Source organism: Antechinus flavipes, chromosome 3, assembly GCF_016432865.1.
Source record: "Antechinus flavipes isolate AdamAnt ecotype Samford, QLD, Australia chromosome 3, AdamAnt_v2, whole genome shotgun sequence".
In the NCBI taxonomy this organism is placed as follows: domain Eukaryota; kingdom Metazoa; phylum Chordata; class Mammalia; order Dasyuromorphia; family Dasyuridae; genus Antechinus; species Antechinus flavipes.
In genome coordinates this window covers 81,471,536-81,496,914 of record NC_067400.1, presented here as the reverse complement: position 1 = coordinate 81,496,914, position 25,379 = coordinate 81,471,536, and the positions used below count along the sequence as shown (strand labels likewise).

Genomic DNA, 25,379 nt, shown 5'->3' with positions numbered 1-25,379 from the left:
TTATATTTTTGCATCTCTCAACAAATTGTCTTGCCTATAGTAGTTGCACATTATAGACTTTTTGAATGAATAAATGAATTTAGGATAGATGTCATAAAATATCAAGGAATAACTTTTTGATTTGGAAAGTTTATTGGAATTAAACAGACATTTATTAAGTACCTACTATATGCAGGGGCCACTGTGCTAGGAACTGAGTTGCTAAGGGTTGAATATTAATTTTTTAAAATCTCCTAACTCAGTGTTTGCTGGGTAGGTCTAATAAATCCAATCCAATAAATGTTTATTGAACATTTACTATGTGCCAGGCTTTGTACTAAATACAAAGGATACAATTAATAAAAGAAAGTCAGTTTCTGCTCTCAAGGAACTTATAGTGCAAAAAAGGGGAGACAACACACAAAAAGACTCAGAAAAGGGAAGGGGTACCCATCACCAGGGCCATGCAATTGAAACGAAGCAGGGCAGCAGATGGTAAAAGGAATGTGGAAATGAATCTTTTATTTCTTGAAATGTTTAAGCCTCTGAGTTATTTATGATAGTTGGGAGGGGGCATTTTTTTTTTTTTTGAATTAAGGATACAAATTATCCTGTATGGGAATACTTCTGTTTATGTGTATTAGGAGGAATCAAGCCCAACACTTAGGCCAATATCCATAAATAGGTGACATCACATAATAAATTTGCTCATGAAACATCTGCTTATTTTTGTTTTGTCAACAGTAATTTATTGATTGAACTGAGGCCTTTTAAAATTTATAATAATCATTATTTATTTATTATCAATAAAATATGTACTTGAATATCATAAATAGGTATGAATTCAACTAAATTCAATGTAGTTCAAGCCTGGAAGGCTTTTCAGCTTTCAACAACTCCTTATTCATATGTAAATATTCTTGGGAAGATAACATACAGGCTTTCTTTCTTTTTTTTTTAACCAATTTATGTTTTAGGAGAGATTATAATAGCTAGCTGAGAGTAATAGGTGATGGGGCATAGCATAGGTAGCTGGGGATTGAGGATAGTGGAAAATCTGAAATGGGGAGGGGAGCCAGGGTCAAAGACAAAATGCTTATTTCTATTTTCCTAGGATATTGCTCTTGGATTGAGTTATACTTGTCCCTCCTCCCTTAATACTTTATCATAATGTTGGTAGATGATTTTATTTAAAGTAACAAATATTTATCTTTTACAATAGAATTGTTAAGGGGACACTAGTTAAGTTACAATAACTAGAATATTAGATACATTGTGAGGGTAAGTTCAAATCCTGGCTTTGCTACTAAATGTCTGGGAAGTATCTCATACTCCACATACCTGAAAAAGAAGTCATCGTCTTATCCCCCAAACCCATTCCATTGAAAATATCACCATCCTTCCAGTCCCCTAGATTTGTAATTGCAGCTTATCTTCTATGCATTTTCCCTTATCCTGTAGTAGAGCCAAGATTTGAACTACTGAGTTAAAGAAAAATCCCTAATTTAAGGAACTCAGATTTTTCTAATAAGAATGCTAGCTGAACTCACCTCATTGAGTATACAAAACCACATTGTAAACAATTGTATTTAGAAATAGTTTTCTTGTTCAGGTGTGATTTAAAATGATTTCCTCTAGATTGTAAAAGAATAAAATGGAGAAAGTTGTTATCTCTTGTATTAATCAAACGTGTATTCTTGAACCAGACACGTTGTTGCCTTGTACCTCCTTATTTGTAAAAGCAGGGAGCAGGCTAAATGAGCTAGCTCTAAAGTCTCTTCAAGTTCAAACAGTCTGATTCTTTGAGTCTAGGCAGAGCTGGTGCTTGGTAAAATAATGAATTAAAACCCAACCCCCAACATTAGACTCTCTTTTCTCTTTTGTTTCTCTGGAGGATCCTTTCATTCTTTGTACTTTTAGGTGCTTCTTTCCTACTAGGAAGTACCTACTTTAGGTACTTCCCATAAAATCTTTGGGAAGGAATTAGTTGTTAATTACAATAAGTGTGACCTTGAAATAGTTATATCCTAGAAAAAGCTAGCACTAGGAGGCAGAACGCTTGGATTTAGAAAGATCCTGCACTAGGAGTCAGAACACTTGGATTTCATTACTATGTCTACTTGCTACTAACTAGTGCTGTGATCTTAGGCATGTCCAGTCATTATCCTAGGTTTCAGTTTTCTTGCCTATAAAGCAAAGATAATAACATTTTTTTTTGCCTACCTCATAGGTTGTAATGAGAATGAAATGCAATTATGTATGTGAAAGTGGTTTGTAAGTTGTAAAACTATTTGTTCTACGCATGATACAAAGAGTAGTGTACTGAACATCAGTTCACTGTACTTGAGTTCAAATTCTGATTCCTCTACTTGATAGCTTTGAGAGACTTATTTAAATTCTCTAAGCCTCAGATTGTCCATTTATAAAATGAAGGGATTGGATTAGATCAGGACTTCTTGGACCTTTTCTACTCATGATCCCTTTTTGTCCAAGAAATTTTTATGTGACCCTGAGTATATAAGTATATAAAATAGGTATACAAATCAAACATTTACTGATAATAAATCATTATTTCATGATCCCCACATTCAGTTATGAGACTCCATATGGGGCTGCAACCCACAATTTAAGAAGTTTTGAACTAAATGACCTGTGAGAATTGTACAATATCACCATTTTACCAATTTAAGTCAATGTATACCTTTCTAAGCTACATCTGTAGTTTAAACCTTTGTCCCCTAGAGATAAAGGCAGTTGGCCCCCTTTAAAAGAATTTCATGCATCAACTGAGTTTGAGAGGGGGCTAACTTTTTAGGTAGGAGTAGGAGCCCTTTCATTGATCCCCCTCAATTGTACCACATAAGAGATGTCTTATTCTCCTTATGAGTATGATTGGATTTGTTAGAAGGCACAGAAATGAGTCCATTAGTAATGAATTATCATGTTCTCACGTAAGCAATTTCTTCATGGGAGAATAGACAATCCTCAGTTTTCTTGAAGATGGACTATGGATTTGCTGATTATTTGTGGCACATATCCAAGCTCCCATTAGCTATCTAGCAAGAAGCTATAAATAGCTTTTCATCTTTCTTCCTTTTGCAGTCAAACAGAAGTTTGAAGGAAAAGAGATCTGAAGTTGCCTCTTCCTCTCTGCATACCTCAGATGCCATTTAAAAGCCAGTCATTTGACATCAACTAGATTTTAAAAGTTGGTTGGTTGACTGAATTTTCCACTTTGTAATAAGTTGATTTAGTATGATAGAGACAAAGGCTTAATTGCTTCTGTCTTCGCTTCTGGGAAAGAATGAATCAGACAGAGAAGACATTAAAGAGGAGAAGGGTAGGTCTGACACTAGCATATTAGTCTGAGACATGATGCTTTCCATTTCCAGGATTAAGGGGGGAAATAGAGAGAAATTGATTGAATGAAAAAGCCAAAAATTCTGTTTTATTTGAAGCATTATGAATATCTGGAACTTTAAATAATCTAAGATTCACGTGTAAACAGTAAAGAGGCCATGACATAAGAAAAATGAAGTTGTGACTTGCAAATGAATTGGGAAGTAAGGGAGGGCTGTGCAAAGACACCAGTTTCATTTTCTTCTCCAAAGACATCTTGGTCCAGTGGCTAGGTATAGATCAGGACTACTAGAGGATGGCCCCACTGTAGTAGGAGACATTGACCTTTTTGCCCATTCAGTGATTAAGGTTAGGTAAGAAATGAGCAAAGAATGACTTCTTTTACGTAATTAAAAAACCCAATTCCTCCCCCCTCACCACAAAATCAATTTGAAAGGGTAAGACCTTCATGATTTCTGACCAAAGCAAAAATCATTGCTATTTATACTCACTGAAAGCCATTAGAACCCAAACAATGGAAGACAATAATTATGGTGACTATAATGAGAAAAAAAAAAGATGTCTGAGATATGTATATATAAATATATCTAATGGGGTGCTATTTACATTCAGTCTGAGTCAATTAGGGCCCAAACAATGATCTCATGGACCCCAATAGGTCCCAATAGACCTGGGACTTATTGTTGGCCAATCAATGAGAGGCAGAGTGTTTTGGGTATTACATATACAACATGTGATATAGTTTCTGCTTAAAAACCAAAAAGGGAGAACTGATTACTTCTTGGGGAAGTACTTTTGGGTTGTTCTAATCTTGAGGAGGAGGATAACAAACATTTATTAAGCACCTATTATATACCTGTAAAAGAAAAGGAAATGAGGTTAATCTGGTAAAACTTCTTATGAAGCTGTTTTAGACTCTCTCTAATCATGACTTCCTTTTTTAGTTGTTCACCAACCTTCTTTTGAATGATCTATTCTGGAATTTTTCAAGAATAGGAATCAATCATTCTGGTATACAGTTTGCACACTCTTTTCTATTCCCTTTTCCTTTTAATAATAGTGGAAACTGAGTCTTTTCCTGTCTTATAATAACACCTCCCATTTAAATATCACTGAGAATAGGTGGAACAATCACATTTATTGGCTTTGATTACTCAAGGGCATATACAGTTCACCTGGACTAGGCATATTTCATCAAGAACAGCTAAATATTCTCTTACCACCTCCTTCTTTATTTTGATAATCAGGTCTCTCTCTGTCTCTCTTTTATCTTTCTTGCCCCCTGTCTTCTTTTCTCTTTCTCATTCTCATCCTTGCCAATCACATAGCCATCATGCTGCTTCAGCACCCCATCACTTCTTAGTATTGTAGCATCCTAACTAGTCTCTCCTCTTCATTTTCTTCTCTCTCAAGCGTAGGCCTAATCATATTATTTGCATGCTAAAAAAGTTCCAATATCTCCCTAATGTCTCTAAGAAAATGTCTCTAATCTGCCTCTGGTTCGTCTTTCCCAGATTCTTCTATGTTATTCTCCATCATGCATTCTTTGCTTCAGCCAAACTGTCTTATTTGCTGTGTATATCACATGACACCTCTCATCTTCATATTTCAGCACTGGTTGTTTCTTATACTTGGAATGTACTCTCCACCTCCATCTCTGAGAATCTCTAATTTCCTTCAAGCCTCAGCTCAAGTATCTCTTCCTTAACAAAGTATTTCTTATCCTCCAAGTAGTTAGTGCTCTCTTTTCTATAAAAATACTTTTAATTCATTTTATATTTGTTTAATTTCATACAAGGTGTTTTCCCCTGATAGAATGTAAGTACTTTGAGTGCAAGATCTCTCATTTTTATTTTTATATTCCTAGAGTCTAGCAATGTGCCTTATGCATACTGTGCTTGATAAATACCTGTTGGATGAATGAATGGATTAAATTTGGATTGACAGAAATGAAAGAGGACTGTATTTCCTGTGGAGGAGTAGTATAAATAGAAGCTTGTAGTTGGGAACACTCTTATTATTTTTGTGTTATGTTACACAGAGATTTTTGGATGAAGTAGGAGGACATGTGAAGAAGTAAGGAAAAAGTCAGACTATAGAAACCTGAGTTTGAAGCTTAGAAGTTCAGAATTTATACCAAAAGAGATGAGTACACACTGAAATTTTAGCTACGTCCAGTCATCCCAGCTAAATACCATCTCACCACCTCCAAAGAAACACAAGCAACATAGGTCCCAAATGCTTATCTTCAGAGTTTAAGATAGCTTTTAGAAAAGTTTGGATTTTGCCTGGTTTTTCAATGGTAAAAAGATAGGAAGGAAAAAGTCATCGTTTTCCACATGCAAGTAGTTAGAAAAAGTCTATTATGACAAAACAAAACAGGCTTCCTTTTTTTTTTTCTTGAAATCCAAGTCAAACTCATAAAGCTTTTTGATGTTTATAAAAACCTGTGATGAGCAAGTGTTCTTTATCAGATCCTATGGAATTATGGATTGCTTTGTAAGATTCATCTATAATAATTAAGTCTCTTCTGTACTGGCTTCCTAAGATGACTGTGGCTCTCCTTTAGGAGAGTTAGTTCCAATTAATTATAGCACCTTTTGAGCCAATACATCAGCTTAACTTGATCAAAATGTTTCTGTATATTTATAGACCATTAAAACAGTCCTTTTGATCTTACTTTCAGAGTGTCAGATCCTCTAAAAACCCGAACTATATTATCTTAGGAGTTCTTCTAATTTTTAGAATTCTTTTACATGATGATAACTAATCAATTAATATAACAAATAAACAAACAACAATAACAACCTAGTAGGTTAAGGAGTAAATTAAGACATTAGAAAACCAGCACTTTGATTGTATACCAATTTACTCAGAAGTTTTACTGATTTGCTATTTCAATTTTTAAAACTTAATTTTTTATTGATACTTTTTATTTTTATATAACCTTGATTTCTTAATATGTTGCTCCTCTTTTGTCCACCACGATATTCATGTCCTGAAACAAGAAACTAAAAAAAAGGGGGGGGGAAAGCATTCTAATAAAACTAATCAACACATTCAGTAAGTATTATATATAACATTTCACTCCTTGCCCCCAAGTTTTGCAAAGAATGGAGGGAGATATACTCATAATTCTTCTTTGGTTCAGATTGGCCATCAATAATAATAATAATGATGATATTAATATTAATTGGTACTTATATAATTCTTTAATGTTTGCAAAGCATTTTATTTATATTATGTCATTTGTTCCTCACAACAAACTTGAGGCAGATGTTATTATTATCATCATTTTAATAACAAAAAAATTGAGTCCATTGTAGCATTATACAACTAATAAATATATAAAACAGGATTTGAACTCTTGAATTCATGACTCCAAGTCCAGCACTCTAGCCATTATGTCACTTAATATCTCTGTTATAATACAAGGTTCAGATTCAGTTTATTGTTCTTTCTATTTACCTTGTTGGAGTTATTTTGTTCATAATTTTCCTGGTATTCTTACATTACTTTGCATCAGTTCAAAAAGTTATTCCCATTTTTCCTTGTTTTCTTTACATGCATAAATTGTTATGACATAGTGATATTTCATTACAATTTATTTAGCCATTTTTAAATCAATGGGCTTAATGGTTATGTTGATGCAATATAAATAGCTTCAAAAGCATGAAGATCTGGTCTTTCCAGAACTTGGCTTTGTAAGGATGATCTAAAAAGTTTCCGTGATGCTGATGGTGATGAAACCCCTGAAAAGACTAAGGAATCTCCTCATAAGAAATTCAACCAGAGACTCCATTATTGGGATTATACCTCAAAAAGTATTTGGCTAGCAGAAAGTCCTCATATACTTCAAAATATTTATAGCAGCATTTTTTGGTGATAGCTAAATATTGGAAATAAAATTGATGCTCATAAATGGGGGAATGGCTCAATGAATTGTGGTATATGAATGTAATGGAATATTACTGTGCTATAAGAAATGATGTGTGGGATGAATATAAAGAAGCATGGAAAGAAGCATGAAATCATGTAGAGTGTGGTAAGCAAAGCCAAGAATACAACATATATATACATATATACACACACACGCATACATATATATATATAAATATATACACCACACACATTATACACACACACACACACACACACACACACACACATATACATATTGACTATAACAATATAAATGGAAAAAATAATTACCAAAAGATAAAAAGCAAATGTAACAAAATTATAAAGATCAATCAGCAATGAAGTGGTATGTGAGAAGACATTTCAAACCCATCCTTTTGTGGAAGTGGGAGGTCCACTGGTGCCACACATTGCACATGTTTTTGGACATTTTCAATACATTGATTAGTTGTGCTGATTATCTTCCTTTCTTAAAAAATATTATTTGTCATGTGAAATGGCTCTCTTGGGATAACCATGGTAATGTAAGGAATCAATAAAAAGTGTCAATTAAAAAAACCAACCAGCCAAACAAAAAAGTATCAATAAAAACTTATTTAAAAAAATAGGGCCAATAATTCTCTATTTTGCTCAGTTGAAAGGCAAGAGTATGGATAAGATGATTTCTCAGTTCCTTTTTTTAGGTCCTTTGTTTCAGTAGCAAAGTAGCATATTAGGAAAAATTATAGGGTCTTTTTTAAAAGCATTTATTAAATATTTTCTATATTTAGAAATATTCTAACAATTCTTCATGACCTTATTTAGGGTTTTCTTGGCAAAGATATTATAATGGTTTGCCATTTCCTTCTCCAGCTTATTTTACAGATGACAAAATGGAGGCAGAGTTAAGTGATTTGTCCAGGATCACAGAAATAAGAAATAACTGAGGCCAGATTTCAACCCAGAAAGAGTCTTCCTGACTCTTAGACTGGTGTTATATCCACTGTGCCATCTAATCATCTCCCTTTCCCCCTTTAAAAATAGTTCTACTATTTAATCTCAGAAAAACAAAGCTACAGGTGCTAGAAATGGTGGTTTTTGTTAGAAATTAGTCTAAGGCTTAGCCCACAAGGACTTAATGAAAGTTATTGACTAATTCCATCCACCTCTGATAAGGATGTGACAACATAACAAAATGAGAGAATATTTAATAAACAGCTTTAGACCTTCCTACCCGTCAACATTAACATACTCTGAATCTTTCTCCTTCTAGCCTTAACCCTAATGCCAGCCAGTATTTTGCTAAAGATGGAAATCTAGAAGATTATATAGTATATGTGCAATGTTTTATAATGAAGTGCATTATTTATTTTTGTTTTCTAAAACACTATTATCAGTAAAGTCACCACAGCTTGCATGCACACTTAGGGAATATGCATTTCAAGGAGAAAAAGACAAGTAATTAGGAAAAAAAAAGGAAAACCTACTGAGGTTAGTGATTGCATCTCTCTAGGGAAAGGAAACTCCACCACAGAATAGAACATTTTTGGTTTTATTGCTCTAGCTCTCAGAATTAAAAAGTTCTGAATTTAAGGTCTAACTAGGTGATCCAGGACAAGTTATTTGATCTCTCAATTTCCTGCCAACTCTGATACCATAAGTTGAAGAGCTGTTTTTTCACCAGCATTTTTATATACCAAGGAATGATAATAATAAGCACTTATGTAGCACTTTAACAATTGAAGAGTACTTTACCAGTTTTCACCAATCCTATTGGTTAGATGCTATTATCATCCCCATTTTATAGATTAGGAAGCTGAGGTTCAGGGAGTTAAGTGTTTTCCTCAGGGTTATATAGCTAGTAAGTGTTTCAGCAAAGATTTGAACTCAAGTTTTTCTGCCTCCATATCCAACATTCCATCTATTTGACATACTACCTAAGTTAATATCACAAGTCCAGATGAAAAAGAAAAGGAACAAATAAGGTGACAAATTTGGCACCTCTTTCAGAGAGGTTAGTTTCAGGAGCAGTGACAGTGCAAAAAAAATTAAAGCAAACAATTTACTTTTGGCTTTTTAAAAATTATTCCATCTTTATTCAAGGAAGGCTAATGAATAAAATACCCAATGTCTTAAAACATATTTTAATTTCCTATATACATCTGTCAAGTTTCCTGTTGAAGAATAATTATATTGCTCTACACTTTAAAGTACTCTACACTCTATACTTTAAAAGTCAGATCAAAACAATCAGCAATCAGCCCCACCCCTTTAGCAATTTTCAGCTTCACATAAACATAACAGGAATCTCAACCAGATTCAAAATGTTAGCATTCAGGACCTTTTTGATCAAACAGAATATAACACAAGTCAGATCCAGTTCAACTGGAAGCAATGCCCCATATTTAAGTCAAAAGTGGAAATGTATTTGCCTGTTTTCCTTAAACCATGATGACCCCATCCCCACCAATGACCAAACAGTCTAGATTTACCAACCAAAAAAAAGGCTCACCTTTATTAAAGATTTATTTATTTTGTGGAGAATAAATTTCATTTCAGAAGCCCATCCTGTTTACCTGTCCTGTTCTAAATAAATGCTATCTTTCCTTCCTAGACAAGATTTTGGTCAAACAGCCACCCTGGCTTATAGCTGACAATCATGAAGCGGTAACCCTTGCCTGTAACTACACCTATGATAAAATTCCAAGTGAATTTCGAGCTTCACTCCAAAAGGGAACAAACAGTGCCCTTGAAGTCTGTTTTGTGTATGTAAATGGAACCCATAAGCCCTTGCTTTCCTCAACTGAGGACTTCAGCTGCAATGTGGATTTTGATAACAAAACAGTGAAGTTCCAACTCTGGAATATGAGTGTCAACCAAACGGATATTTACTTCTGTAAAATCGAATTCATGTATCCTCCTCCATATCTCTCCAACGAAAAGATCAATGGAACCATCATCTACGTGAAAGGTATAAAATAATTCTAAAAGGGTAATACAGTATTCTTATGTCTGCCTAGGTATTCTCAAAGGAGGAACATTGACCTCTTTTTGAGAGAGAAATTGGCTGAAAGGAAGAATGAGCTCTATTTGTGCTTACTTCACTGACTTGGGCTCTTAATATCCCTTTGCCAGCCTCCTCCTTTGCAACAATACCTTCTGCTGAGATGTGGGGGAAAAACTCCAGTCTATGAGTCAGGAGATTTCTCTTTTAGCTGCTAATATCTAGTTGTGTGACTTCTGCAAGTAATGGACAGCCATTTTGGGCTTTAGTTTCTCTGGTTATTAGATAAAGGGATTAGACTAGATGGTCTCTAAGGCCTCTCTGTTATAAATTTCAATGACATTTTAAATGTACAGAACCCAACTGGTATGTCTATTCAAAAGAGTGGGATGGCGGGATGGAAAGAGCAATGCATTAAAATTCCACTGTTGGCTTGACTGATAACTAGCCAAGTGATATTGGATAAGACATTTAAGCTCTTTGCATCTCAGTTTCTTCATCTGTATTATGAAGCCAGAGAATTGGATGATTGCTAGGGTTGGTTTCTTGATAGGAATGAAACAAATCACAATTCTGAGACTTTAGATTCTGAAAGAACACTAAACTTAGAATCAGGAGACAGATTAAAACCCTAGTTCTGACATTTGTTAACTATATGATCATTGGGCAAATTATTTAATTCTAGTGAGCCTCAATTTCCCCATTTGTAAAATGGGGATAACAATAATACTTGCATTTTCTACTTCTCAATGTTGTATGGAATTAGTATTATGAATCTTTTAATGCTATGATCATTTGCATTTTAAAAATGTAGACTCCTTATTTTCAAAATTAGAATTAAGAAAAATCAATAACATTTTTGTTCTTTCTCAGTATTTTACCTGTGGGCATTATTTTTATTTTAGCTTTCTTTCTCTCCTCAGCTAATGATGAGATATTGCTAGAAACAGATAGTAAGCTGCACAAGAGGGCTTTATTGGCTTTATCTGGTAGAGTCATTTTGGTGATCAAAAACAAATAGAAAATGCAATCAAGTAGCAAAAGAATATTTCATTTGTTGAGTCCTATTGCAGTTTTAGACAACATTTTCTTATTACTGCCTACTTATACATAAATAATGTTATGATTAAATTGATCCCAAGGTTAAAAAAAATAATTGTTTGGTTATTACATATGAACTTATGCCCCAAACACCATTAATTGGTTCTGAGAAAGCATTGAGTTAAATGATATAACATTGAATGGGGAAGTTAGTGTCATAGGAAACAACATTTTGGCCAATTGATCAAATTGCATTTCAGTGGTAGTTTTATGATGTTATTCTGGAATTTGATTGTAACATATTATAACTTGATGCCAAAATAATATGAGCATGGGCACCATTATGGATGGCTTTTCTCCACCTCTAAAATAGAAGCTCTTAATATTTGCCTCTAAACTAGTGATACAATATAATATAAAATCAAAACTAAAAGATGAAAAGGAAGGCCAAATAGAAACCCAATGGGTCTCATCTTACCTTATTTCTAAATTCAACATTTTGAGTCTTTCAAGTCTAGTTCAATCAATTTTAAGAGAGGAACTAAGACTTAATTAGAGGTAAAATGACTTGTCCAAGGTTATATAACAAATAAGTGATAGAGCAGGGGAATTGAACTCTTTGTTCCTTGGAGATATTTCAGAATTGGAGTGAAAAATGGCAAAATATTGCAGTGTCTTTACCAAGAATCCACATGGATAGCATGATCCACAGGGTCACAAAGAGTAAGACATAACTGAATAACTAAGCAACAACAATAACATTTCAAAATAGCATCTTTAGGCAAAGTATCCTCTTAAGGCTTAGCTCAAAATGAGTTCCTTGTCACTGGTTTCGAGTGAAATCTGGATAATCAGTGACTTGCGATAGTGTAGTAGGCAATCATGCTTTAGGGAAAGGTTGATTTATTCTAAATGATCTTGGAGACCTTTTCTAACCCTACAATCCTGTGACTCTATTTTCTTCCAAAATTACATTCATTCTTTCAGACTGCCTGCAATTCTTTTCACAGAATCAAAAAATGTTTAGGTTGGAAGGGACATTTACCATTTCCCAAATTTTTCAGTTGAGGAAACTGAAGTTCTGGAACATCACTTAGCTTACTCATAGAAGTATTAGCACTTTCCATTACATAGTGCCTGACATGAAAAGCCTGAAAACACAGGATAGAGCTTACTGCGAAGAAGGATTCCAAATTACAATGAGATGTATGGAGGCTCTGAGACAATATAACTTGCAGAGAGCTTTTGTCTGAGATCACAAAACCATTTCTCTTACATTTTCATCCTGAGTTCCAGTAATGACTAATACCTGATACAGAAAAAGACATTCACTCTGCAGCAGATGTCTGGGAGCTTTAGGGCGTGCTATTTCTCTCCATCCTTCCTGATATGATGTTGTGAAAGCAGAGAATGAATTCAGCTGCCACTCCTTGCCTATTCTGACCCATTCTGTTCTTTTTTTTTTCTATTTCAGAGAAGGAGGTCTGTCCAACTCCTGGAACTCCTGAGTCTCCCAAGCCCTTTTGGGCAGTTGTTGCGGCTTTATGTGTCCTTGCTTCCTATAGCATGTTAATTACAGTGGCTTTTTTTAACTGCTGGGTAAGAAATTAAGTACTTGTCTTCAGTAATATCAGTGATAGAGCCCAATGATACTGCTGTTTTTGCCTCCCCCTCACCCCCAATCCTTACTATAATTCTGTAGGTGACTCTCATAATCTTTGAATGCTTCTCATTCTTCAAGTAGATTTGAGATACCTTGATGAGACTTCTCTATGCCTCTAGATACTGAGATAGATGATCAGGGATTAAGGAGAGATACAGAGCATCCTGAGAATGTCCTTCCTACAGCCATCCAAGGAGTACTCAGTTTCTGGGCTAGGAACCATGTGAATTGTGGTGCAGAGTGCTGCTTTGCCTTCAAATTAGCAATGAATCGAGATTTTTATCTGAGTCATAGATTTTTTTTCTACCTCTGATGAGGTTTAATTGTTAGAGGCCAAGCTTTGAGCTATCATTATGAAACTACAGTGGTGGCTGCAGACCCCCCTCAGCAACGGATCAGATTTTACTAGCTTTAATAAACCTTCAGGCAGTCTTTTACTTTCTACTCCCCACCTCACCCTCTCCTCCTTCTTCAGCTTTGTCTCTTTGGACTGAATGCAGACCAATCTAGAACTTGGTATAGACAAGCTAATAGCAAGTGGAAACCACTTCAATAATGGCCTTTCAGATTAGGGCTTCCGGTTTGGATCTCCCTCCCACTACTCTCCCTAAATCACAGAATGGTAAGTGTTGAAATGCTAGTGTGGACTTGTGGTACAACCCCAAAGAAGATAATATTTAAAAAAAAATTTCTAGGATTTTTGACTGATCCAAAATTGAACCTACTTCTGCATTATCAGGTACACTCAGAGATTATGTGAATTCTTTGAGACTATTGAGCAAGTTGTTATAAATATGCATATTTACAATATGATGGTAACTTGCAGAATCAACAGACCAGTTAATAGGATGGTATAGTAATTTGCTAAAGAATCCAATAAAAGATAAACTACTCAAGGGCAGGGACTATTTCATCCTTTGTTTTTGTATATATCCAACAGACTACATATATTTAGTAGACAGGAGGGGATAGTGATTCAGGGATCCTCAAACTATGGCCCGCGGGCCAGATGCAGTAGCTGAGGACATTTATCCCCTCACCTAGGGCTATGAAGTTTCTTTATTTAAAGGCCCACAAAACAAAGTTTTTGTTTTTACTATAATCCGGCCCTCCAACGTCTGAAGGACAGTGAACTGGCCCCCTATTTAAAAAGTTTGAAGACCCCTTAGACTATGGATCTAGGGAACTTCCAGGGCAGGAACCCTTGGGCCAATACACACCATAATTTCCTCTTCAACTTTTAGTCTTAAAGTGTTACCTAAAGCACTGAAAAGTTAAATGATTTGTCCAGGATCATTTGTATCCAAGGTGAGATTTGAACTTAGATCTTCCTGGTTGACTCAATAGTCACAATTCCACATTGTTTCTCAACATATAATAAGTATTTAATAAATGATTGTTGAATTCAATGAAAGGTTCAAAGAGATTAATACAATAGAAATGAGTTATATAGATATCATCCCAAAGTTTACAAAAGCCCTTAAATAGTATTTCATTTTCAATTATAGACTACTTGGAGGATTTAGTTCTGTAATTCTTACAATAAGAGCACTGAAGGAGTCTAGCTCAGAATGAAGATCCTCAGTAAAATGAAGTGTTAATACCATTCTCAAAGATCTGGCAATTCAGACACATGGCTTAGAGAAAGGGCTGCCAAAGTCCTTGGCGGTGATTCATTCACCTGGTGACAATTTTTTATTTGCATTTGATCCTAAACTCTGATGCCCACAAATAATTAAGGTGAAATAGAAAGCTTGCCTTTTCTCAAAGTACAATGCCACATTTGAGCTGATTATCAAAAACAAAAATCAACCTTCCTAAAAATTAAAGCTACCCCAAAGTGGAAGAATCTTTCAGGAGAGGTATAGTATTTCTTACTTCATTGGATAACTTCAAGCAAAGTCTGCACATGTACTTCTCAGGGGAGACTGTTAAGCGTCATCCTTGTTCAGCTACAAGTTGAACTAATTGATGGAGGTCTCCTCTAATTCTGAATGAGATTCAACTGGTGTTCCTCAAACTCCAGACTCAGATTTCTTACTGAGATCTTTTCTTGTTGTTGCTTTGAAAAAGAGACTTTGTGCTGAGTATGGAAGTGCATAGCCCCCACAACAAAAGCTGCATCATGACCTTTTTAAAAAAATGAATAAATAAATAAATTTTAATAAGTAAAAATTTTTCTTTCTCTGTTTCCCATCGCTTTTTTCCAATTAAAAAATAAAAAAAATCCTCTCAAAAAAGAAATAGCTTAGTCAAGCACAAAAAAATTCCTTTATTGACCATATCCAAAAAGTATATGTCACGTACATCTTACTGCACCTTCTTGAGGGTTAACTTACTGTATGACTGCTAGTTACCTGGTCTGAAGGAGAGGGGTCTAGCTAAAGTTGCAGTTTAGTAGTATACTGCACTCCTAATGCCAACCTGTCAACAGTTATAGACTCAGGGAGCTCTTGGGGACAGCTGCAGATTCATTCTTAGTTCTTGACCGGTAGTTGACATTTGAGTGAATATAGCACAGTACACCCCCAGGCTCATAGCCCCACATCTGTTATCCTTGATCTCCCCTCCAATCACTCAGCTGTGCAAACTCATTCCACTGTGTAAAGAAATGCATTATCGATGTGCTTCCAATAACATAAAGAAAATGTAGATGACGTTTATGCTGGGCTCCCCACTTTTAAATAAAAATAACAGCATTTATATAATTTATTTGATCTTCAAATTAACTCTAGGAAGTAGGTGTTATTATTATCCTCATTTACAGATGAATAAACTGAAGCACAGAAAATTAAATACTTTCCCCAGATCACACAGAGAGTATGTAAAGTAGGATTTGGTTTCAGATCTTCCAGATTTCAGGTCTAGCACTATATAAATTGCACCAAATAGTTATCTAATAATTTGGTAGAAGAAAGGCAAAGAAACAAGAACTGAATTTGGAGTTTGCTGACATGGATTGAAATTTGGTTTTGAGATTTATTTTGCTACTATTGAATCCTTCTAGGACCTCAGTTCTTTCTCTGCAAAATGAGTAACTTTTCATTATATAGTCTTTGAGATCCCTTCCTATTTTATGTCATAAAAAGGTAGAGGTAGACCATTAGTTTCCTGGAAGTAGAGAGAGTCAGTTTAGCAAAATTTAAAAGAGAGCTTGATGTGGGATGAATGACAGGATGGGCATTCTCATTTGGGGTTGCACAGGGTTCGGGCTCCATGACCATTCCAGAGTTTTGGAACTATGGTGGGTAGAATTTATCCAGGATCTCTTAATTTGTTAGAGGAGATTCAAGATATTAGAACCCATCCAGTCAAAGTTGGGCAGAATTCTTATTGATACATTTTTGATTGCTTTGGAAAAAGTATGTTCTTTCTAAATTTATTCTTCTCCCTAGTAAATAAATCCAAAAATAAAGCAAACTTTGTTGACTGGAATATGTGATCAGAGAACCATGACTCAACTACATCCATAATACTTTAGAGATAGCAGGTGCTTAATATGTTTGCTGAAAGAACAATACCCAGCATAAATGTCATGCAAAATCCTGATTGCACATATGCTTTTGCCTTTGCATTGATGGTAACCATCCAACAAGGAGGTAAAGGCAGAGAGAATAAAGGGTTGTTTTTTATTAGCAAGACTATGAAATGTGTAGTCATAAAAAATGTCAAAATTTCCTGTATGCCTATAGGCATATACTTTATGTGTCTTTTGTCTGCCTTTTGAGGGTGGGGAATGGTTCAGAATACTATAAACTCTATTAATTGCATCTGGTTGCTTGTATGCATGTTCCAAGGAAATTAATGACAGTCTGATTATACTTCCTCCTTCTGTGGACAAGCACTTGAACTCTGAAATGTGAGTAGATAATGTGCAAGAAGCTTTGGGGAACAGATCCAGAGGGCATCCATATTACATGCAATAGATCTATTCACATGACCTTCAAGTAGCTCAGTGGTCCCTTACCATTTCTTTATTTCTATAAGGTTTCAATTCCCTGGCAATCAGTTTTGTTTTATACTGCATATCATTCTCCTTGGTATACAAAGCAGACAGGAGGGAAGAAGGTTATAGAAGAATTTTGAGATGGAATTGAAGAGGAACTCATATTTAATGACTTGGTTTGACCCTATAGGACAGAATAATGAGCAATAATGGATAGCAGTTACAAAGCAGCAGGTTCTGAGACAATATAAGGAAGAATCTTCAGAATAATTAGAGTTGTCTGAGAGAGGAATGGGCTGCTTTGAATAAGCTTCCCACTCTTGGAAGTCTTTAAGTGGGATTTAATGACTGATTGTAAGGGGTGTTTTAGAGGACAGTCTTGCTTCAGGGATGAATTGGATTTGACTTCTGAGGCTTTTTACTATTCTGAGATACCATGATTTTCAGATACATTTCTTTTATTTTCCAAGACGAGTCTCTATCCATGTTCTTTTTGTCATCCTCTCTCATGTGCTAGGGACTTTATGCCATCCCAATTATCTCTTCTTTCTCTTGCTCCTTATTCTTTCCTGACTCCTTCCTTTCAACCTGTGAACATGGTCAAATATCCTCTACCAGAGGTTCTAAGCCTTTTTTTTTTTTTTTTTTGCATGTCATAAATTCCTTTGGCAGTCTGATAATAACTGTGGATTCCTTCTCATAATAACATTTTAAAATGCATACAATAAAAATTGAATTACAAAGGAAACCAATTATATATATACATATATGTATGTGTGTATATATATATATACACACATACATATATGTGTGTGTATGTGTGTGTGTGTGTGTGTGTGTGTGTATTTTGCTGAGGCAATTGGGTTAAGTGACTTGTCCAAGGTCACACAACCAGGAAATGTTAAGTGTATGAGTCCAGATTTGAACTTAGGTGATGCTCTCCACTACACCAACTAGCTGCCCTTGGAAACCAATTACGTTGAAATGCAATTATCAAAATATGAACCCCAGGTTTAAGATTGTCTATTCCATCCTTAAAAATCCCTTCAGATCTCTTATTCCCTTGGCTTATAACCCATGCTGATCTTCTAAATGAAGCAGACAGATAATTAAGCTCCATTAAATTGTAGATGGGTTTCATTCTGTGTTGGTAGAAGTGGCACCCACAACAATGAAATTATAGATCTCTGAAGGATTAGAGAATTATTTCCAAAGAACAGTTTATACTCCATTCATCCATCCATGTATTGATTCAACAATCATTTATTAAGAGCCTGCTTTGTGCAATAAACTATTCCAGATTCATTTTATCTTTATAAAATCAAAATAGAGCCCCATCAAAATGAAGTTTATTAATTTTTTATTTTTTAAAATACTTATATGATAGAGAAGTTATTTATTTGAGTCTTTGTGGACAAATCGTGTAACACTGACTCTTACCTACTTTACCCTCTGGGTTTTTAATGTTTGAGAAGTTAGATGAAGCTTATTCACTAATCCACTAAGAATAAAGAAGGGTTGAGCATGGATAAATTTTTAGACTGAAACAAAAAAAGAAATTGGTGATAGAATTTAGAAATAAGGATCAGGCCCAATCCCTTTCATGTTCCATTGATGCCTGGGATAACTATCACTTTTAAGTCTTTCTGTAACTTGGCAACTTTCTGTTTTTTTTTTTTTAATTTATGCTGGTTTTCCTCTTGTTTCTAACAATAAAAACTCTTATGAAACCTCATGGGACAGAAAAGTAGGGGAAAATTCCCCTTTATCCTAGGTTTGTTCTAAAGTGGGTCCCAGGAGGATTATGAGTTCTGACGGCAAAGAGAACAGATGGGCCGATCCCTGGAGCCCTAAAATAGAAGGGACAAATGGGAAGCTATCCTAGAACTAAGAAGTGTCTCAGGAGATTATAACCTTACTTCCTAAGTTCACTGTAAGGAAGTTGAGATAGGTTTTATGTCTATTGTCCAAGGACTAGCATAACTAAATTCAACAAGGCCTTTTGCCAAGTTGACCGCAGGATAGCGAATGATTTTGTCCATAGAAATTCTTGAAGATTATCTGTTAAATTGTAGATGGGTTTCATTCTGTGTTGGTAGAAGTGGCACCCACAATAATGATATAGATCTCTGAAGGATTAGAGAATTGTAGTCAAACTTCTCCAAAGAATAGTTTATACTTCATTCATCCATCCATGTATTGATTCAACAATCATTTATTAAAAGCCTGCTTTGTACAATGCACTATTCCAGATTCATTTTATCTTTATAAAATCAAAATAGAGCCCCACTAAAATGAAGTTTATTCATTTTTTTAATTTTTAAAATAGCTTTTTATTTTTAAAAATACTTTCAAAGATAGTTTCAATATTCACCTTTGCAAAACCTTGTGTTCCATATTTTCCTCCCTCCCTCTCCACCTACCCTCTTCTCTAGATAGCAAGTAATCCAATATAGGTTAAACATGAGCAATTAATTAGAAGCTTATATTTTACTAGAAGTCACAGGTAAATAAATAAAAGGTAATCAGTCTGAGAAAGAAGAGAATACTAGTCTGTGTGGAGGAGAGAAGACTTTGCAGAAAAAAAGTAACACCTGAGTTGAACCTTGGAGGATAATAAGCATTTAGAAATGCTGAGATGAAGAGAGTGTATTCTGGGTTTGGAATAAATGGATAGAGGAGGGAGATGGGGTGTTGGGTAGAGGATATAGCTAATAGGAAGAAATGTTAAATAAAACCAGAAAGATAGCTTGGAGGCAGTCTATGGATCTTTAAAAGTCAGGTTAAAGAGTTTGTATATTATCCTAGAGCCAGTGAAGATTTTTCAGTAGAATAACATGGTCAGATTTTTACCTTAGAAACTATTAGTAGAAGATTGATTGGAAAGGTGGAAGGCTAAAAATAGAGCAATAAATTAGAAAGTCATTAAAATAGTCTGGGCACTATTTGGGGTTTTAGTAGTGTAAACAGAGGAAAGAGGACATCTAAGAAATGCTGAGGGAAGACTTTAGAACTGAGGGAGATGATCCTCAGGCTCCTAATCTGAGCAGATATAGAGGAGTTAGAGGGAGAGAAAATAGATTTGTTTTTTTAAAAAAACTAATAATTATTTTAAATAGAGGCATTTGGAGAAGGAATGAATTTAGAGGGAAAACTAATGAGTTCTGGTTTGTACATGTTGAGTTTGAGATGTCAACGGGAAATTCAATGAATTTGTTGGTAATGAAGGTAATAAAGAGAGATTAGGGTTGGATAAATAGATATAGGTTTGATCTGAATAGAGATGATAATTAATCCCATAGGAACTGATAAGATCATTTTGCAGCATAGGAAATTTGGTCTCTGCTTACAGCTCAGACTCACTAAAACTAAACTGATAGATGGGGTATCGCCTACTGGGCAAGTAGATCCATGATTTCATAAGGAATCTTCCTTCTGTGTTCTGTGGTATATACAGAAATGCTCTTTCTTTTTGTACATAAGATCATCAAGAGCATCTCTCTATTGAGAGAATCCTGGACTAAATTTTAGGGGCTACTTGTGTTTAGCAGGTTAGAGATAAATGATGATAATGGTTAATTATGATGATAATAGGAGCAAAACCAGGAGAGAGTAATGTTATGTAATCCATGACTTGAAGTCTTTGCTTTTTCATTAATCACTCACTTCTTAATCTCTTATAAAGTCTTTTCCACACTATTGAAAATGATCTCTCAAAAGCTTAAAGGCTAGATGAATTGATTTTTTGAAGTATTAAAGTCTAGTGCCTTTCACACATTAATCTTTAATGGGTTTTAATCATAATAAAGACACTATTAGTAGGATTTTACCTGCTATACTAAGTATACCAGTATTCTTTTTATCTATCTATCTATCTGGCATATATAGTATTTTCTATCTCTCTATCAGGTATATATAGTATTAGGGCATACTTAATATGTATGTGTGTATATATATATATCCACATATATATGTACATATACTGGTTTACTGATATACTTAATATATCAATATACTGTACTGGATTGTTTGGAAGCCTATTATAAACAAATAAATGCAAATGGCAATGTAAACAAAGTCTCTCATGTAGAGATGCCATTATTACTTCCTATTCCTAATATATAATGATAGACAGCATAGAGCAAGGGATAGCCAGTTAGCCTCAGAATCTGGGTTCAGGGAGAGTCTCTGACACAAACTAGCTGTGTAGCCTTGGGCTAAGATTAAAACTGCAAAGCATACACAGACATATTGGTAAAGGGAATTTTAATGGTTCCTCATATCAATTAATTCACAGGTCTAGATTAAAAGAAATAGCAAAAATACAATTAATTGTAGTAATTTATAAACTTTGAGATTTACAAAACACTTTGTAAAGTAGTATAGGGAAGTTGGTCTCTGCTGCTCAAACTCACTAAAGTGAACTGATGGATGGGGTATCTCCTACTGGGCAAGTAGATCCACAATTTCATATGGAACCTTCCTTCTATATTCTGTGGTATATACAGAAATGCAATTTCTTTTTGTACTTAAATTCAAATATTTAAAAAATATTTTAAGGCTTTGTCATATCTAAATAGACCCCAAAATGCTATCACCATCCAGGAGTTTTGAGACTACAATTTAAGCACTCTTGGCTTGAGTAGCCTGGTTCATGAATAGGAGGCATATAGATATATTCATAACTTTTTCAGTTTTCCAGAACTTGAGTTTGAATAACATCTCTCAAAACCAGTCACCTACACATCAGAATGAGGTAACAGAACAGAATTTCAGTGGAGGAGTAGCAGGTATGGTACAAAACAAATGAATCATCAGTGGACACTGTTGTGAGGAAATACCCTCATGGCAGGCATCTAAAAATTCACATAGCTAGACATAGCCTTCAATATTTGTTATTGAGACAAAATATTTCAGCCTGCTGCCCACTTTCTTTCCAAAGTTTCCTTGTGTGTAATACTCTCAAGGATAATTGGTAGCCATCTTTGTCTCATAAGTAATATCCTAATCAGTTTTCACAAATTTTTGATGTTTCACATTTTTTGAAAAATAGATTGAGAAACCTTCTGACTTTCCTTTTTTCCTTGCAGTTGAAGAGCAAAAAGAACAGGATTCTCCACAGTGACTACATGAACATGACTCCTCGGAGACCAGGACCAACCAAAAAACATTATCAACCTTATGCCCCAACTAGGGACTATGCTGCCTATCGATCCTGACACAGACGCCTATCCAGAAGCAAGCCGGCTAACACCCCTACATCTCCTCAACCCTATTTGTCTGGATAGGAAGTGATCACCTCCCATCACTAGCCGGTTATATTTGACCTTTTGCAGGCCACCATGCCTCTTTCATGCAGAGAATAACCCAAATATTTAAGATCATTTTATAATGTTATGAAATAGGGTCTCCCAAAACATTTTTTTTTCAGGAATAGGCAAGTTCATTTTTACCAAGCTTATCATTCCTATTCAACCTTGACCTGAATTAGCCGACCTGATTGAAAAGTATAGTGTTGGAGGAACCCAAGTCAAACGGATTTTTATGTGGTATATATGTCTAGTCCCCCAATTTGTCAAAAAAAGACTGGTTTAATTCTATTTCCTTCATCCTTGCATTAACCTAAATGAATATAAGATCTGCCTCAACCTAAAAATTGTGTAAGTGCAAGAATGGAAAGGTCCCTTTTGAATGAGGGAATTTGATACTTTGAATTTTTTTTTGTTTTAATTATGCTCTGCTCACATAGAAATCATATACTTTATATTTAATATTGTCATTGTTAATGTTTTAGTTTAGAAGAATTGGTAGATTTTTCTTAAGGAAATCTGGCTCTACAATGCTGGAATGGTTATTTTTTCATATTTCAACATAGTTAATGTATCACAACAAAAATCAAAACTATCTGTTCAGAAGTTCATTTCCCATCAAATTATGTAGGGGTAAGTTGTATAGAGAAATTTTATTTTTTTGGACTCTGAGAATAGTTAGGCAATTTGATTATGAGATGAAAATAATAAGGTGGATTTTGGGGAAGAACTGAGCTTAGAGAGAGGCATCAGATGTCCCAAATGCCACTATATTTACTGTCAATAAGACTGAAAAAGGTCTGCATTCATTATGGATTTCAGGTTTAGACAGTTATTTTTGTAATATTGGAAACCTGAAAGATGAAGCTTCTTGAAGAAGTAAAATAAATGAATCTACTGTGAAAAATTATGTTATCATTCCACATGGATGAAAGAAATTGGCTTAAATGCGTCTTCTGGAGAATAGAGAGATGAAAAGCAATGCGTGAAACTAAGAGTCTCATTCCCAGCCCTGAGACCTCAGTCCTGGAAAGATCAGCTGCCATTGAATTAAAAGCTATGCCAATGGAACACAACCTGTTTAGGTGACTTCATTTCTGTGTCTGGTTTACAGACTCAGAACTGGTGTGCTGAACTAGCCCCATTATCAGTTCCTGGACATCAGTGGAAACAGAGGGAGGAATTTTCCAGACATTTATCACCGCCAATGAGATTGGACTAAGTAAATAAGAGATATTACAGAAAGAATTCTGGAATGACAATGGACATTTTTTTCTGCCTCCATCTCTGATGAATCTGTGATGTACTCTCGGTTTGCTAATGGACCGACTATCATTGACTCCACGACCTCATCAGTGTTATGAGCTACTAATGAGTGTGATGCATTTTGCTAAATTATGGACTTCATAAAACACATGAACTGGGAAAAACAACTCAAGGATTACCTTAACACATCCTGAAATGAGGAAGAGAGAAAATGACACCCCTAAAAGATGATGTACTAATACATAATGTGTATTACTGAATAACACACATTAAAATGTAAGAAAAATGATGTAAGGAGCTCTTACCATGCTCTTATTTCTTGAAATCCCTTGTAGGGTAATAAAAACACAGGGAATTTTTTCTTTTTTTTTGCTTCTCAATATATGGAGAATATTCATTTTAAACTTGTGATGAGGAAAGGGAAATTTAGATCTAAATTTAGAATAAAATTAATGGAATTTGTAATGTTTCTATTCCATTAATTCAATTAAGCTCGAGTAGATCAACACCCATTAACCTTGAACTGCAAAGGACAGTTGAATTTATGTTGGCAAGAAAGACCCATTACCAGCATTTTGGCATACTGAGTTCTTCATCAGCCCAAGCTAGCAGACTGCATTTGTAAGCCATTCAGCTGGAGACATTTTCAAAAGGGCATGGGTAGAAAAAATACTACTGTTTATGACCAAAGATCAATTCTTTCCACTTTTTCATGACTGGAAAAGGTTTACTCAAGATGACTCACACTTGAGATTTTCTTACTTACCATAAACAGGACTAAAACAGACATATTGCATGAGGAAGTCCATTTTCACTATGAGTTTTCACAAAGAAAAGAATTAAACAACAATGTGATAAATCACGATTTAAGGCCCTAGATATCATAAAGGCAAAAAAAAAATACCAAGAGCTGCTAACTTTGATCATAAAAAATTATAATTTATTATATTCTGACCATTTGGGGATAAAAGGGTCTCTTACCAAATGAGATGAAATTTACTATGGATAAATATTTCACTTTGGTTAAAAAAAATCAACTTCACAGTTACAAAATGAGGAGCATCCAGATCTTGTCTTGTCTGAAAAACATTTGAGAATGTGTGATATGTCATTTTAGAGGCTAATGTAATCTTAGACTGCAGTACTCTGCCCTGGTCATCAGGAATATTGGGTCCAATTGTGTGCCACAATTTTGGAGGAAACTAATAACTTAGAAAGTGTTAAATCAGGAACAATAATTATCAATTAATTATTAATTATTATTATCAAGCTTTTGTTATGTGCTAAGTGCTGTGGAAATAAATACAAAGAAAAAAGCAATCCCTACTCACAACATGGTGAAAGATCTTGAGTTTATATCATATGGGAATTGATTGAAGGTAATGGGTATTTACCCTGGGAAAAAAAGAAACGGCTTGAAGTGCCATTATTAGGCAAATGATTGGATTTATTTTAAATCAACCATACAATCTTAAAGGTTTTTTTTTTAGGGGTATCATTAAAGATACATGATTGGATGTATCAATCTGGTAAAGGTTTAACAACAGGCTCTGATAAAGACTTAACAATTGGCTCCTAGAAAATGTATTTTTACATTTTTTAACCAACTCTTCATGATCCCATTGGGGATTTTCTCTGTAAAGATGCTAGAGTTGTTTCCTATTTTTATCTCCATCTCATTTTACAGATAAAGAAACTGAGATACAGAAAATATATAACACACTTTTATGATTGATCTGCATTTATACAGATCATTTTATTCACTATTAACATTTTCTCTATCATTTTCCTAAGTCTAGACATTCAACAGGACAATAAACCAGTTCCTTATTTATAGCATTTGCTAATTTCCATAGTGTAAATACCCAAATGGAATTTTTAACAATTAATTCCCAGAAGTTGGTCAGAGCC

General features: G+C 34.7%; 1 protein-coding gene across 1 annotated transcript in view; it reads left to right on the top strand.

The window, feature by feature from the left end:
• The window catches only part of CD28 (CD28 molecule), a 38,944-nt gene extending 14,143 nt beyond the window's left edge, over positions 1-24,801 (top strand). Inside the window, exons 2-4 of the mRNA XM_051983753.1 lie at positions 9,854-10,210; positions 12,759-12,883; positions 21,984-24,801. Of these exons, the coding sequence (XP_051839713.1) occupies positions 9,854-10,210; positions 12,759-12,883; positions 21,984-22,112 (611 nt within the window). The 3' untranslated portion in view covers positions 22,113-24,801. The remainder of the gene's footprint in view (positions 1-9,853; positions 10,211-12,758; positions 12,884-21,983) is intronic.
• Positions 24,802-25,379: the final 578 nt, after the last annotated feature.